We start from the raw sequence: 17,617 nt of genomic DNA, 5'->3' as shown, positions 1-17,617 counted from the left end.
ACAAGACTTTGTAAGACATCATTATGGGTCTGCCATAGCCCATGATCTAAGTGGGACGTCCTTGTGCCATGTCTTCTCTTCCCCTATAGGGAGGCACCACAGAAAAGAGTAGGGTTCAATCCTTTGAGCTCCACTCTGGACACCCTGTGAGAGACCTCTAAGTCTTGTCTAGGAGGGGTGGGAGCAAGCTTTCAGGAAGCCCCCCAGGATGTAGTCAGCTACATGCTGGCCTTCCAGAACCAGAAGCACTGCTTCTGGAAGCAAGTTAAAAGTAACCTCTAGGCTAGTCAGGAGATGATGAAACTCTGGTACGACCAGAAGGCCACACCCGGTGGAATTTCAGCCTGCCCAAATTGTATGGGTCATGGAACCAGTGGAGCCCTGGGCTGTTCAGGAACATTGGACTGGCCCATATGAAATCAAGAAGTGGAAGGGGAGGCCACCTACCTGGTGGACAACCGGACCCCTAGCCCCCCCCCTTGAGGGTGCTCCATGTGAACATGCTGAAGCCTCACTTCGAGAGTTCCGAAGTGAGCATGCCTAGAGTGACAGATGAAAAAGTGGAAGAGGAGAGTCCACCTATCCCTTATCTCCTCTCTGCACAGGAATATGATAGGTCCAGTGGAGGGTGTCACTCTCTCTGCCTCACTGACCTTCAAGCAGCAAGGTGACTGTTACCAGTTACTGGGGCATTTTGCCCCCTTGTTCTCACTCACCCCCGGTCTCACACATTTGTTTGTCCATGAGATTGACACCGGAGACAGTCTTCCTGTAAAGAACAAGCTTTACAGGTCGTCAGACCGAGTTCGAGCCAGTATCAAGGAGGAAGTCTCCACGATATTAGCCTTAGGGTGGTTGAGCCCATACACCCTGGTCCAGCCCTGTGGTGTTGGTACCGGGAAACAGTGGTAATTCCTGATCCTAGAGGAGTAGCCTTATCTTGTTTGGTATGGGTGGATAGTAATAATGAATATGCTTTGATGGTAAGGTTGGATTTTAAACTACATGAGCAGAAATTCCACTTTCAGACAGTGGGCATTTTCTGCTCTTAACTTTGCTCTATGTGACATCCAGGCTGTCTACAATACCCATCTAGATGGTGTGACAGATCCCACTCGTGCATTCCTCCTCGATAGCCATAAATCTAGGAAGGCCAGTGGTGACTACACACCCCTCTTCATCAATCTGCATTCCAATGGCTGGCCTGTGCAGACGGGAGGAAAGGGGGCTCACACCGGGACATCAAGAAGTAATGACCTGACAACCCACAAATGGCTGGTGATCCCCATAGATGATCTGGTAGACAGGAATGGCTTGAAAGGGGTGTTTGTGCACTCCAAAACCACTCTTTAAAGTTTCTCGCACATCAAAGGCACATTTGGGTATAAGTCTGGGTCTCTGACCCTCCCAAATCATACACTTCTCTGTCAGAAGAACGTGCTGCTCAAAGGTCTCAACTTGACGGCTTCTCTGGAAAGTCTGCTTTTCTGTTTGTTGTCCTGCTGCCTGCTACTATCTGACTCTGCTGGGAAGGAGAGCTGGACTCTGCCTTCCCACCAAAGTGATCTCCAAGGGCTTGTTAACTTGCCTCCTATTTCTGAAGTTTCAGGCCACCATCAAGAGTGTATATCGGGCTCAGTCAGGATCCCCACTCCGGCTTTGATGGGGCGCTGACACTTTCCAGGCCTGGCCTCTGTCTGCAGGGACACAAAAGACTTCCTGCAGTTCTGCTAGTGCTACTGGACTCTGCCTTCTGTGAGTCCTACCCTTACCTGAAGTGCCCTCTCCAAGGGCTGGGCCTCAGAAGTGGGTCTCTGAGTGTGTGTGGACACATGCATGTGTGTTCACTGTTCACCAACAAGCAAGCATCTTAGGATTGCTGATACGTTTCGTCTTTCCTTTGCTATTGATGGTTGCTGAATGCTCAGCTTTAATGTAGACCACAAACATGAAAAAGAAGTGAGTTGCCTAGAGACATAGTGAACACAAGGGGCTATGAAGTCTAAGCTGCATTGCTGTATGTTATTAAAAGACAGCAGCGTACTGACGCATGGTCAGCTGCACTACTGCATTCTCAGCTGAACCACTTCCCAACCGTGCATTTTGTTGCAGTCTGCGCTGCACGAGCTAAGTGCGCATGAGTCTTGGATTCATGCAGTGGTACATTTGCTGCTGGTAAGTGCTTATGTGCTGCCTACTATTTTATCCTGAACTGCCACATGATGTGAATGTTTCAGGTGAACCACTGTTTTTGAGATAATGCTTATGCTACACTGCTGCAATTAGTGTATGCTGCACCACACTTCATTAGTGTAAGTATGCATGCCTTCACTGCGCGTATGAGACCTCCTTGGTTCAAAGTTCATCCTGATACACAATGCTGTGTACTGGGAGCGCAACATAACTTTGCATTGGTGCAAAATGAACTGCTGAGTAAAGGGCATGCATAGGTGTACTTCTAGGAAGTGTGAATTTGGTGACTCATTGTGTTGAACTCATACATGATGTATACATGCCAAATTATTACATGTTCGTCAACGTCTGTAGTTCAAACAGAAGAGTCTTGTGTAGTGTTATACATTGTGTATTTCGTATATCGTTAGTCTGAGGTGCATGACGGGTGCTAGGCAGTAGTCACTGCTGACAGTTGCACTGCAACGTATTATGTTTATTTAGTGGCTGCTCTCTCACATGCATTCTTTGTTCACTGAAGCACTATCTACGGGAACATGGTGTTATAATAATTGTGTTTATCAAGTTTCAATACTATACATTACTCACTGGTGCATGCTGCATTGCTGGTCACTGATGTTTTTAGAGACTGTAATATTACGGTACTGAGCACTTGTCCCAAGCTTACTGTGCAGCATGATACTCTGCTGTCTAGAGTGTGCTCGACTGTTAGCTGCACAGCTGTGTATTGGTCATTCTCCACTATTAGCCACAAATGCATGCAGCACCCCGTGATCTGATCAAAAGTCCAAACTGCACTGCTTTGTCCTGATCAGTAGTGGATTTTGTAATTCTGATGATCAGCCATTAGTAAATGAAATACTGCTGTGCTCTGATGGATGTACGACATAACAACGCATGTAATTTCCACACATACCTCTATTAAACCTTTTTTTACAACGCATGCCTTTACTACGCATAGCCCTTTACCACACATATGCCTTTACCACGCAGGTAAGTATAAACAAGGTAAACAAAAAGTATATATACATATATGTATATAGTAATCGCCAGTGGGTAGTTATTGTTAGGAAGCATTTTTTGACTTGCCTATAACTTTGGCATTGTTTGACCAATCTTCATAAAAATTTCCAAAAACAGTGTCAAAGTAGGTTCTGTGTGGCATGGAAAGTTTGGGGGTGATCCGTGTAGTGGGGATCGAGACATGGGGGCACAAACTAAGGGTCCATTTATAATGATAATTCCCATGGGAACACGTTGTCGAACCTGCAGCCCAAACCACTGAACAGAATTACAACAAATTTGGTAGAAAGGGAGATGTTGTTATGTAGATTGTGCTTTTTGTTATTTGGTGCAAATCCGTTCAGTAGTTTTTGTGAAATAAAATCTGAACAATATAGTGATGTCTCTGGCTGTGGATATTTTGCTGAGGTTTTGCGGTTAAATCACGCCGATTCCGCGGTATATCGTGAATGCGCGCACCAGGGGGAATGATGTGACAGACTGGATGCAACCTGAACAGAAAGTTGTGGCTGTCATTTTATTGATTGAGAACGGTTCCAGGGGCTGAACATTCTTTCAAAACTAACATAAGGGGTCAGGGTGGAGGTACTCTGACCCCATGTTTGAGAAATGTGGGGGTTAGTGACACAAGTTATGTGTCCAAAACTGATTTATTTTATCACATGCGCTATTCGTGCCAGCTATGTGACCGCCAACATCTGTCTACCATCACGGGGACTATGCGACGATCGCAGCGGGATTGCAAATATTGGTGGAAAATATAAAAATATATATATATCTTTAAACACACTCGCTGGTCACTGTCACAGACTCATGTAAGCACTCACAAACTCACTCAGACAGTTATACACCCATTCACATACCTACTCACACACGTATACATCCAGTCACATACCCACTCAGATACTCATGCACCCACTCACATACCCCTTCACATAATCATGCCTCCACTTACAGACTCACTTGGAGAGTGACAAACCCATGTACAGACCTACTCAGACTCACGCACCTACTTAGAGACCTACTTATAGACTTATGCACACAGTCTCGTACCCACTTAAGAGACTCATACCCTCTCAGAGACCACCAACTCACATATGTACTCAAAGACCCACTGAGACGCTCATACACCCACCAACAAACCCACTGAGACACTCACTCATTGATCCACTCACGCTCATATACCCACTCACACACCCATAGTCACTCACACACTCAGTCACAGACACTTTTAGAGACTTATGCACTTAGTTACTCACTCATACACACAGACTCACACACCCATTTAGATTCACTCAGATACACAAACACGCATCCACTCACTCAAAGACTCATGCATCCACCCCCAGACCCACCCAGTCACCCTCCCAGTCCGAGACCCACCTGGATACTCATGCGTGAACCCATTCACTCACCCACTCGCAGACCCATTGAGACACTCATACACCCATTTAAAAATCCACTGAGACACTCATACACCCATATAGTCACTCACGCACTCACTCACAGATCCACGCAGAGACGTATGCACCCAGTCACTTATGCACTCAGAGACTCACACCCACTCACAGACCCACACATCCACTCACAGAACCACTCAGACATTCCAGCTCCCACTCACTTACCCACTGAGAGACTCATGCACTCACTCACAGACTCACGTAGACAGTCATGCATTCACTCAGACACCCAATTAGACACTAATGTATCCACTCACTAATTCAGTCAGACAGTCATATACTTACATACAAATGCACAAAAGCACTTATGCATCTACTTACGGATTGACTGAGAGACTCATGCAACCAATTACAGATCCATTGAGACACTGATGCACCCAGTCATAGATGCACTGAGACAGTTACGCAGTTTGTTATAGAACCATTGATAGACAGGTGCACCATCTCACAGATCCACAGAAATACTTATACAGTAAATGAGTGACTTACTGATACAGTGATGTATGCAGTCACAGGTTACAGTGAAATAGTTATACACTGTGGTATTGAAATATTAAAGGAGTTATACATTCTATTATTGTAGCTTTTAGATAGTAATGTGTTTAGTGTATTGGCTAAAATCCATTTTTTCGTTATAAGCTTTGTAAGTGGTGGCTGTTGAATGTCTGCTTTTGTTTTGTTTATTTCGCAATGTGTTCGCGGTGATCGCAGCAACCAATATCATTACTGCGCCCGGCATCACCGGGAAAACTGAAAATCATTTTTAAAGATGGTTTTTATACAAACTCCCTAGCAATATATGATTTAAAACAGTGAAATAATAAACCCCAAGTGTCTAAAATACTGTAAAATGTGTGCATTTATGTGTTTTACACTTTTAAAATGACGCGATCGCCGTGGTTACCAAAGTCATTGTGACGACTATCAGGGTCATCATGAAGATGGAAAATCTGTTTAAAGCATTATTTTTATACAAACTCCCCATTAAAATATGACTTTAAACGGTGCAATAATAACTCCCTAGTGTTTAAAATACTGTAAAATGTGTGCATATATGTGTTTTATACCTCCTAAAAAAGGCGCGATCATCGCGGTTACCGAAGGCATCATGACCCTCGGCAGAAAGTAGGGTACAAACTGTTTTTTTAAAACTTACTAGAAAAATGTGTACAAACTGCTTCAGCGCTACCGCGTTTTCCCGCTGTGCACTGGATGTTGATGAATCCCATTATTCATGACAAAGCCAGCTCGTCATGAGCGCAGCATAGGTAAAGCCCATGACGAGCTGGCTTTGTCATTAGCGCGGAAGTGGTTAAGCAGTGATGTAGTTAGTAATGTGTTTATTATAATACTTAGAAATAATTTTTTTATTTAATAATTTTTAATATAGTGGTGGGCGTTGAATGTCTGCTTTTTGTTTTGCGATTTGGGACGTAATTGCGATCATCAAAACATTGTCACGAATTTCAAAAATTCTCGAAATGTTTTTTTATATGAAAATGAACAAAGTTTTGGGATCTTGGGTGGCTCTGTCACGAGCCTTTGTGTTGAGAGTGTGTATAAGACAGCTACAGATTAGAATGTATGCAGAGCTTCAGGTTGCTTAGAAACACCCTGCTCCCTTTGTCTGTAAAGTGACCTTCCGTGCAGGTTAAAACATAGGTTGTTGTTGTAGATAGAGCCCATGTTATAATCTCTGAGGAAAGAAGAAACAGTTTTATTAACATGTTTCCTAGCTTTGTTAATCAGTGGACAGAATTGATTAGACCACTTCCATTTCTTTCGTTTTCATATGTTATGATGAGTACACCATGATGGTGTGAGGGGAAAGCATAATCAATTCAGCAAAGGTATCTTTCATTAGCATTTCTAGTCCTACTCCAGTTAATGTGCCTAGGTCATTGCCATCACAGTGCACAATCATGAGGTAAGGGGCTGGTGAGCCCACAATAATTTTAAGCAAAGGCACTAATTGATGAAACTTCAATTCTCTGTGCCGAATCAAAGTAATGTCCACATTAGTCAAACCCAAGTCCTAGTTGATACTACTCTTTCTTGCAATCTCAGCAGCCCAATAGACATAGCTGTGAACCGCAATCCATATTCTAAGCATTTTGTGGGAAGGAGGAGTAGCACAGAAGACAGGTCTGCAGCTGAATATCACAGTTGGTATTATGAAAGACAGTGAAAATGTATGTGTGCTGGTGGTTTGAAAAAAACTAAACATTAGATTAGATGGAGGGAATATACAAATATATGTATACAAAGTGGAAAGTTAAATCAATATCTTACTAAACAACGAGACTCAAGCTTTAAATAAAACATATCTATTTATGTGTTTTACACATTGTCAGAAACAAACGGTCTTTGTGACTACCGATGTCATCACAACTGATGTCATCACAACGGTCCAGTATTGCCGCGCTCAAGGAAAATGCATTTCAGATGTACTTTTTTCCACACACTGATACAAATGGGAAAGTTGAATCAATATCTTACTAAACAGCTAGACTCAATACAATAATAAGTCGTGCACATGCATATGTAATGTTCAATATCTAATTATAGAAAAAATACAAGGACATTATAGTTATGAAACAGAATTAAAAATACATAGAAATTCACTGGAAAAAAAAGTTAGAGGGATGTTACAGTTAGGAAATAGATTTTGAAAAACCATAGAAATTCACTGAACAAAACAAAAGGTTACAGGGATGTTACATTTAGGAAATATGCAGAAATTGGATTTTTGACAGGCTAGGTCATGTGTCAAAGCCATGCATAAACCACTACTCTAGTCAGGATAAGGGAGTTACACTCCTAACATAACCCCTGCTCACCCCCTTGGTAGCTTGGCACAAGCAGTCAGGCTTATCTTAGAGGCCGTGTGTAAAGCATTTGCACATAACCGACAGTATTACAGTGTCAGCACTACAAAAGGACACCACACCAGTTTGGAAAAATAGCCAATATTTTTATATACAAGACCAAAAACGAGAAGAATCCATAATACAGTACTTAAAAATCTACAATTATCAAAATATGCTTTAAAAGCAGTTCCTTGATGTCGATAGCCCCGTCCGGGGCTATCACGGTCTCGTGAGGAAACAAATCCAAACAGTTCTGGCTGACCGTGGCGTCGCGGGCCAGCTACGGTGTCGGAAGACCCGCAAACAGTACCTTTTAGAAATGAAGGGCATCGGCGACCTCTTGTTCAGCTTCTAAAAACATGGCGAATGCAGGCGTCGGTTCCGGAGTTCAGAGCAGGAGTCATCGGGGCCCTCGAAGTCACACGCGTTGCAGGTCGATCTTCTCTCTGTTGGAGTCAGGAGCGCTGGCAGCGGCAGGTGTCGTGTGGTGCGGTGCGAAGTGCAGCGGTGCGGCATGCAGTGACCTTAGGTCGCGGTGCGAGCAACGTCTCGATGCGTCGTCAGATGGCGTCGTCGGTGAGACCAGGGTCGCGTTGCGAGATGAAGGCGGTGCTCGTCACGGTGCTGGTAGGTCACGGTGCAAGCAGCGGCGTCGTCGTTGCTGAAGCGCTGTCGTCGCCTGACAAACTGGAGTCGATGGCGCCGGCAGGCCAAGGCTGCAGTGCGGAATGAGGGCAGTGTGCGGTGTAACTTTACGAGCGGTGCCCTCGAACCACGATGCATGCAGTGGCGTCGATTTCAAGCATCATCGTCGGGGATACCAAGGCGTCGTCGTGAGAGAGGCTGTGTGAAGAGCAGTGCCCACAGGTCCGTGCGAGCAACAACTCAGTGGCGGCATCAGCAGGCGTTGTCGGTGAGACCAGGGTCGCGTTGCAGTGTTGCGGTGGTGCACTCTGCAGTGCCAAGGAGTCGTAGCGAGGCAGTGCGGTGCCCACAGGTTGCGGTGCGAGCAGCGGCTCGGAGGCGGCATCAGCAGGCGTCGTCGGTGAGACCAGGTTCGCGGTGTGGCGGTGCCCTCTACGGTGCCTTCAGGACACTGAGTCGGCAGCGGCGTCATAGATGTCCTCGAGTTGCTTTTCTTCTGTTGCAGCACAAACCACACAGTCCCCAGTGCTGAGGGTGGAAGAGCTTGAAGCCTTTGCTGTTCCTGACACTTCTTGTACAGGGGGCAAGCTCTACCTCAAGCCCTTGGAGAAACTCACAAAAGTAGATTGCAGAAAGCTCAGTCCAGTCCTTTCACTGCTCAAGACAGAAGCAGCCACTGCAGGCCAACACAGAAAGCACACAGCAAAGTGGTAGTCCCTCCTCACAGCTTCTCCAGCTCTACTTCTTGGCAGTCTTCTTGGTCCAAAAGAGTTCTAAAGTTCAGGGGTCTGGGCCCCAGTATTTGTATCCAAAAATCCTTTGATCCTCTAGGCAGAGGGTGTCTGTGCCCAGCCAGAACCAGTTCTGCCTTCTCTGGTGTGATATCCCAGGAGGGGGTGGAGACGGCATTTTCAGAGGCAGACCAGGCCCTTTGAGGTGCAAGGAAATCTCCTCCCTCTTCCCCCATCGCAGCCCAAGTCTATTCAGCCCTTTCCTGACCTACCTAGACTAGCAGGAGCCATCCTTGCTTCCGAGCCATCTGTTGTCCAAAACCCAGACAGGCAATCCACATTCCAGCAGAGGCACACGGGATGACTGAGCAAGAAAATACCTACTTCCGAAAAGTGGTATTTTCAAACACAGAATGTAAAAATCACCTTTACTAAAAGATGCATCGTTATATTCTAAGTGCAGAAAATTTGTCGTGGGCCGTCACGCCTTGTCAAACCTTTGAAGCACGTGTGTCTCAGCAGCTTATCAGGGACTGCACACACGTCGCTTGGTGTTACGACAACCTCTGATATCAATACTATTTATTATGATAGCTTTGTGAAAAACCTGACGGACCCTGACGCACTGGATACCCTATTTCTATTTGGAATATCTGCACTAGTACTTATACCATTATACTGGCCAGTTCATCTTCTTTTTACAAATTTGACTGCACAACTGTGAGAAAAAACCACCTAGTTTATATGCCCTGACGAAGCTCCCATGGTTGGGGAGCGAAACGTGTTGGCTGTCCTGTGCACTTTCAAAATTCGAAAATAAAAAGAAAAATATATTTTTGGATAAAAAAACTTTGGTCGTGCTGATTTACTTCAATTTGGTGCTGCCTCCACTATTTTTTATACTTTCTGTTTGGAATTCCACTGGGACTGAACCACAGCAGGTCCTGGAGGTTCACAGCACAATATAACCGAACACTGTAAGGAACGTTGGAAATTGGAGGTGCTTTTTCAGTTGATCCGCTGTGGAACTTTCTTCTTGGACCGTTATATTCTAAGTGCAGGCATACTAAATGTTATTTTCTTACCTAATTCCCCGAGACAGTTTTGTCTATAAGATGTTAGAAACAAACTTCCCATTCTGTCCTATGGGGAACAGGTAGCCTTGCAATAGTGAAAAACGAAATTGGCTGTAATTCACTATCAGGACATGCCACACACACCAGGGCATGTCCTACCTTTCACATACACTGCACCCTGTCCACAGGGGTACCTTGGGCCTACCTTAGGGGTGCCTGACATGTAAGAAAAGGGAAGGTTAGGGACTGGCAAGTGTGTACACTGGCCAAGTCGACATGGCAGTTACCAACTGCGTGCAGACTCTGCAATGGCAGGTCTGAGTTACCTTTTTAAGGCTACTCATGTGGGAGGCACAATCAGTGCTGCAGGTCCACTAGTAGCATTTGATTTACAGGCCCTGGCACACTCAGTGCAGTTTACTAGGGACGAACAAGTAAATCAAATATCCAATCAGGGAAACACCAATCCATAATACAATTTACACAGAGAGCATATGCAATTTAGCACTGATCAGCAGTGGTAAAGTGCCCAGAGTCCTAAAACCAACAACAGCAGGTCAGGAAAAAATAGGAGGAAGAAGCAAAAAGTTTGGGGATAACCCTGCAAAAAGGGCAATTTCCAACAAAAAACCATTGAAATGTATTGAAGAAAAAAAGGTTACAGGGACGTAATAGTTAGGCTGACATTTCACTCGTACAAAACCATAGAAATTCAGCAGTTATAGTTAGCTGAGCTAACTATGACTCGCGACCCCGCAATGCACTGCTTATGACCTCACATATTACATCACTCATGACATGGTTAGTGACATCACTCAGAGGTTGTCGGAGGCCATGCCCCCTTTCTCCATCACTCTGCAAACGCGCATCCTGGCACACTACTAGTAGGGCAGAGTTCTTCAAACTGTGGGGCGCGCGCCCCTGGGGGGGGGCGCGACACCTTCCTAGGGGGCGCGCGCACTCCACTCTAATTTTACCTTTGTTCCCTGACAAGTCTTCTTAGAGAACTCCGGAATGGTTAGAGGGAGGAGGGAGGGGAAATCCACAGGGCACGAAGTGCCCATGCTTTTATTATGTACCGTCCCAGGAGGGGGTTAATCCATTCAGCTTAAGCCGCAGTGAGGAGACAGGAAGTCTCCTCTGCTAAAACTGAAGGTACACGAACTGAAGACAGCCTTCACATTCCATATTATTATAGAGGAGACTCCTAGCCTCGCACTGCAGCTAAAATGCCTGTGTGTTCCTTTGCTTTCAGTTTACGCAGTGGAGACATCCGGCCTCTTACTTGCAGCTGAAGCATTTCAGCTCTTTGAATTAACCACCTCCTGGGAGGGTTAGCGCTTCCCAGAAAGGAGAAAAAGTTTCTTTTAAAACTACACAGGCAGGCGCAAAAATGCCAGCCAGCCATGTGTTCTTTTACAGACTGCATGTTCCCTTTTATTATCACCAGTATACCGGGTGCACAGCTAAGAAATACTGTATGTTATCTTCACATTAGTAATCAGCAAAAGATCACAATATCTTCTGTTAGTTTAAACATTATTTGTAAAATAATTGCATTACTCGCAATTCATGTAATGATGTTCATGTTGCCAGTTCTTTGACTTGAAAAATACAAGAAAAACGATGTTGGTACATTATAAAAAATAATGTTTAAACTAACAGAAGATATTGTGATATTTTGCTGATTACTAATGTGAAGATAACATACACTATTTTTTAGCTGTGGATCTGGTATACCGGTGGTTTTCCACCATACGAATTGTGTTAGTTCAAAAGGCTGGCTACCTTCTAACTGGGTTGCATGCATTCACTAAGTGAAACTTGATTATTCTTTGTTTACTGTGTTCAAATACGGTGTGTGCAGACTCTCCACAAAAACCCTTTTATCATCAGCCAAAGATTATTCAAGCAGCCCTGGAACACAAGTAAAAGTTATTTCTATTTCTATTTGCTGTTCAAAGTATGCATGGACAAGTACTGACAAAACAGCTTTAGGTGACTGCTTATGTCAACCCTAATCACAAGACGGAGTTTGTTGCAGGATCACCACATTATTTACTTCCTCCACCCTGATCCCTGGTTACTGCCATATTAGCAATAGTTTAACACATTTGAAACCCTACGCTGCCTTCAATAACATTCTGAGTTACTTCAAGTGTCTGGGAATGCACCTTGCATTCAGACAACTCGCTTCTCATTCTTGCCCTTCACTTTCACGCTCACCCTGCACTCACAATGATCCCCATGCACTCACCATTCACCCACTTACCCTGCACTCACACTGATCACTCTGCACTCACAATGCACTTGCACTGTTCACCCTGTACCTCACCCTGCAATCACACGAGCACACTACTCAACCTGCGGTCAAGTGACACTTCACTCACCTGTCCCCCTCACTGCTCAATCTGCAATCTCACTCAAATAAGCCCACCACTAACTATACATTCATTCGTCCCACTCTGCACGTATACCTGCAACCAAATTCATATGGTCACCTTGCTTACCCTGCAGTCACACTTCTTACCTACTTGCAAACTGTTGCATGGCTCATTGTGCACACATGAGCATTTCTGCCACCCACACAGCACAGAGGGTTAATGTGCCTGCTCCATAGAATGTGTACCATGCAGATAAAAGAACTGAGTGTAAGTAAACAATGAGTAGCACTATAACAAAATAAAGAGAGATAAGGTGCATCGTCGGTGAGTGGTAGTGAGGGAATTCATGGAGAAGGAGGAAATGTGGGAGGGGCCATGGCTGCAGTTTGTGCGCCAGCGCAGGGGGAAGCACAGAGATGCATCGTATTCTTGCAAATATGTTGCATCCCTGTGCTTCAGAAGTGCCGCATCGTGGCGCAGCCAAAGGGCTTGCGGTTCCACGCTGCGGCACTTCCTTGTAAATCTGCCCCTGAATGTGGACACTACCTGAGGATGGCAGTAGCAAAAATCCATCCACAGACTGACCGTCTGTGGCGAAAAACAGGCACACCCGTCATATGTATTTTAGTGGTTTTATCAATCAATGTTATGTGTAAAACAAAGCATCTTAGAAAAAACTATTTGCACACATTTTATCTAGGAAAATGGCGTTTTGAGCTAAGTAATAATCTGTCATTTCAGTCCACCTATTCACCAATCTGCACTTTATTAAATACTCTTATTATGTTGAACATTATTTGTTGGATATGGTCCAGGATATGCGCGCGGCGGTCAATGATGTAGTGTACCAGATTGCAGAAATTTCCGTCAGGTGTTGGGGGGCCCAACAGCTAAAATAATTGACCTGGGGGGCTCAACTTACAAAAGTTTGAAGACCTCTGTAGTAGGGGAATGAGAACCTTGGATATTGAGGGTCCTTGGGGGCTAACTACCCCTCCTGTTACCTCCACTAAGTCCCACACAGTGGTATGCTGAGACGATTTCAGTGATCACGCTCCTTTTCGCCACCACTCTGCAAATGCGCCTCCTAGCCCACTACTGGTTGGGGGAAGAAGTCCACTTTAGTCCTGAGGCCTTCAAGAGCCAAGGGGACTTCATCCCCCAATGAGTAGTGCAACAGGAGGCACATTTGCAGAGTGGTGTAGAAAGGGGGCGTGGCATCTGACAACCTCGTAGCAATTTTGCTGTGAGTGACTTACTGGAGATAACAGGAGGGGTTGATCGCCCCCAAGGACCCTCTGGAAGCAAGAGGACTTCATCCCCCAACCAGCAGAGCACCCGTAGGTTCGTTTGCAGAGTGGTGGAGAAAGGGGGCGGGCCTCCGGCGAGTTGCCGGTTTTTTTTTTTTTTATGGAAGCAGGGCTACAAAGCCCTCCTTTCCTGGGCCGATTTTGGCCCCCGGGGGACCCCATCCCCCAGGGTCAGGCATTTTTAGAATTGGGAGAGGGGCTGCGTGGCCCGCGTCCCAGGCTGATTTCAGCCCTGGGGACTTCAACCCCCGGGGCCAGGCCTCTACTGTGGGTGCCCTGGTCCCAACCAGGGCACCCACTCATCTGTTGGGGACCACGAGGGGAGCCTCAAGGCCCACGCAGTCCCTGCTGGCTCCCCCCATCCTGCGGGAGCAGCATTGCTTTTGGACAGAGGGAGCTTCTAAACATGCAGCGCCCTCTGTCCAAAAGCAATTCTGCTTTGCTTCGAGTAGGTGAGAGCATTTTAACATTCTCTCGCTTACCAGAAGCGGAGTAGTGTTTGCTATGCCTTGGCAGGACCGGTGAAGCTCCTGCCAAGCCATAGCAAACTGCAATGTGCAAGGGGTGGGCACCCCGGGACATTACAGGTGCCGGTCTTGGGGGTGGCGGTCCCCAGGCCCATTATTGGCTCCAGGAGAGGGGGCACACGGCACTCCTCCAATGTTAATTTAGCCTCGGAGAGGGGATGGTCCCCGGGGCTGCATGTCCGTGGGGCCCGGTATTTAATTTTAAAGAGTCACCCTGGGGAGGTGGCAGTCCCTGGAGCTGTGGGGGAAGGCTGCGCTGGCCCCCCTGCATTAAGTTAAGATTTTGCCCTGGGGAGGTGGCGGTCCCCAGGGCATGGGGGTTGCCGAACTAGCAACCCCCACCTTTCAAATAAAATAAGCCCCAGGGAGGTGGTGGTCCCTGTGGCATAAGCCCCAGGAGGAGGAGTTTGTGCACCCCTACTTTATTTGTACACTGTCCCTGAACATGGCCCACCCGCCTTTATCTAAACCAAACAAGACCAAAACAGCAAAAATACACCATACATATGTCAAGATATCATAAAAAATAGGTTATTCACAAATATAAGGCTTGTAGCAACAAATAGCTCCCCCTGGGGCTATTACGACGTTGTGACTGATGAAAATCTCAAAGTATGGCGCCGACCGCCCCGTGCGTAGGCCGGGCACGGAGTTGCACGAGCACTCAAGAACAGTACCTTGGCAATACAATGAAAATAAACATGGCGTCGGGATGTGATGCCTCATTGGCGCCGGGCGTCAGAGGGAGGTATTTGTTGCTACAAGCCTTATTTTTGTGAATAACCTATTTTTTATGAGATCTTGACACATGTTTGTGGATTTTTGTTGTTTTGGTCTTGTTTGGTTTAGATAAAGATTTCCTATTTTTCTAAAATGGTGTGGTGTCCATTTGTAGTGTTTTCCCGGTGTTACAGTATGTGTGCACAAATGCTTTACAACTGCCTCTGAGATAAGTGTGCCAGCTTGTGCCAAGCTACCAAGGGGGTGAGAAGTGGTTGTGTAAAGGCGTAACTCCCTTACCCTGACAAGAAGTAAGGGTCCCTACTTGTCAAAGGTGCAAACCATTGCCAACTTAAGACCCCCATTTCTAACAGCAAGCAAGTAAAATGCTTCCCAGTATCCTTAAATAACTTCCCCCCCGGAATATTGTATAGGTTACTGTGGTATCTCGATGTCTTTGCCATGCATTCTCCCCTTAGTTTTATGTCCACTGATGCTCAGCCAGAGTGAGTATGAGGTAACAAAATGCTGATGTGTGCCTGGTTGAGTGAATGTCTGTTGGAGTGCGTAGAGAAAGCACCAAGAATGTTGCAGCTGGTGTGGCTTCCTTACTACCTTTTTTACCTGAAACCGGAGACTGCTACCTTAAGAATAAACCTTATCCTGTTTCACCTATACTACTGGCTACCCTGCATCTTCATTTACCACAGTTACCATGTGTGTACCAGCCACTCTCCATGAACCTCTGGGCACTGCAGCTGGTGCCAATTAGTGGACATAATAATAATGGGGTCAGACTGAGTTCCCAACTATACAGCAGCTGAGAGTGTATGCAGTCGGCTGAGCCAATGAGTGTCACAGACATAGACTCTCTCATTGTTCTTTCGCTCACTTCGGCACCCCAGTTATATGGCACTAGGTTAGTGCCCTTCTATTTTTGGTGATCTGAAGCAGTTTTAAGATTTTCTTAGAGTTTCGTGTTGCTCAAATGGGAGTAACTTCTGATATTTATATATGTTTCTCTTGTCGTCACTGCTTGATTTTGCTCACGAGGGTGTCAGTCATAGTGGTGGTTGAAATGTCACTCATAAGTACACCGAATTATGAGGATGTCGCACATAGAAATCTGAAACCTTGGCAGCTATGCACTTCTGTTTCGCAACCTTCCGAAGTTGTATAATAACACCCGCTGTTCCACACCCCCTTCAATAAGTGGGCCATGGGTGGGTGAGACCAGATTCGTCCTTCTCCCCCCAAGATCCTGCTTCCTTCCTCCCCTTGCGGCTCGTGCTCCTCTCACCTGCCTCCGCTCGCGCTGTTGTCAGAGCCCCCATCACAACGTCCTACACGCGAACCCCTCTGCTTCGTGTCTTCTTCACGCCTCGTCTGACACTCTATTCGCTGCACGGGATGTCTATTTCAGCGTCCGTACCTTGCCATCAGACCTGCCAACTCACAGTGTTACACGTACACGTTATAGCCTATAGGTCTGTAAACATGCCTAATGTCTGCTCCCAATGGCCACCTCTGCTCCGAAGCACATTCGATGCTGGAGGGGCATTGGGCTCAAGGCTCCGCCCCCTCCTCAGCCTCTCCTCTTTTCTTTTTGTCACTTGTTGACTTTTTCTTGGGAGGCCTTCGCCAGATAAAGGGAACTTTTCTCCTTCTGAAATAAAATAGATAGTTGTACACCTTAGATTAAGCTGATGCCAGAGACAGTCGAGACTCCCCTCGTTTTTGTTGACTGGAGGAGGCGGTGACGGGGGTCCCTAGCTCGAGGTAGATACTTGATATGGTCTTATTCATTTTAGCTGATCTTGTGGGCCGATGCAGGTACTGAAGGACTGAGCAGTGCAAAACACAAAACACTCTCCTGGAGCTGCTCCAGCTCCAGCTCCAGCAAGGTTCAGGGGTGCCCTATCTGTCCAATGCTGTGTCAAGCCTTACGCCTGCTTCAAGCAGGCGCAGGGTTTTGACGCAGCATTGGCCTAAAAGTGCCTGCATGAAATCTTGTAGATTTCACGCAGGCACTTTTGCGAGGCGCACCTGCCCCGGAACGCCCACCCTGCGCCGAAACGCCCACATGTGACGCAGGGCTTTACAACGTGACGCATCTGCCTAGATGCGTCACGTTGTAAATGGGTCGCAGGGATGCGCCACGTTTACGCCGCCGTTGCGTGACGCAACGGCGCGTAAACGTAGCGCAAGTTCGACATAAATCTGCCCCTAAGAGTGGAGAAGAGCCCGCGAGGGTTTTTGAATGACCGAGCCTTCATATCGAAGATGCAGAGGGAGACAGTGATTGGTCCAGCTTCGGGCTCCATGAGTTGCCACGTTTTCAGTAGTTTGATCTGTTTGAGCAGAAAACACTTTTTTGTTAAACTTTACAGATTGTGCAGCAGATGATGGACTCCAATCAACCCAATCCAGCCCAAAGCAATCTACCCCACTCCAATCCAAAGCAATTTGCCCCAATCCAAAGCAATCTGCCCCACACCAATCCAAAGCAATCTGCCCCACACCAATCCAAAGCAATCTGCCCTACACCAATTCAAAACAATCTGCCCCACACCAATCCAAAACAATCTGCCCCACACCAATCTAAAACGTATCTACCCCACACCAATCCAAAACAATCTGCCCCACACCAATCCAAAACAATCTGCCCCACACCAATC

The 17,617-nt window shown here is 46.3% G+C and overlaps 1 protein-coding gene across 1 annotated transcript in view; it reads right to left on the bottom strand.

Annotated features, from left to right (window-relative positions):
- The window catches only part of LOC144823470 (carotenoid-cleaving dioxygenase, mitochondrial-like), a 323,728-nt gene extending 307,328 nt beyond the window's left edge, over window positions 1-16,400 (bottom strand). Inside the window, exon 1 of the mRNA XM_078682009.1 lies at window positions 16,240-16,400. Coding sequence (XP_078538135.1) covers window positions 16,240-16,273 — 34 coding nt within the window. The 5' untranslated portion in view covers window positions 16,274-16,400. The remainder of the gene's footprint in view (window positions 1-16,239) is intronic.
- Between the last annotated feature and the right edge of the window lie 1,217 nt (window positions 16,401-17,617).

This window comes from Lissotriton helveticus, chromosome 3_1 (genome assembly GCF_964261635.1).
Source record: "Lissotriton helveticus chromosome 3_1, aLisHel1.1, whole genome shotgun sequence".
Classification (NCBI taxonomy): domain Eukaryota; kingdom Metazoa; phylum Chordata; class Amphibia; order Caudata; family Salamandridae; genus Lissotriton; species Lissotriton helveticus.
The sequence above is the reverse complement of the archived record's forward strand: the minus strand, read 5'-3'. Positions and strand labels throughout refer to the sequence as shown.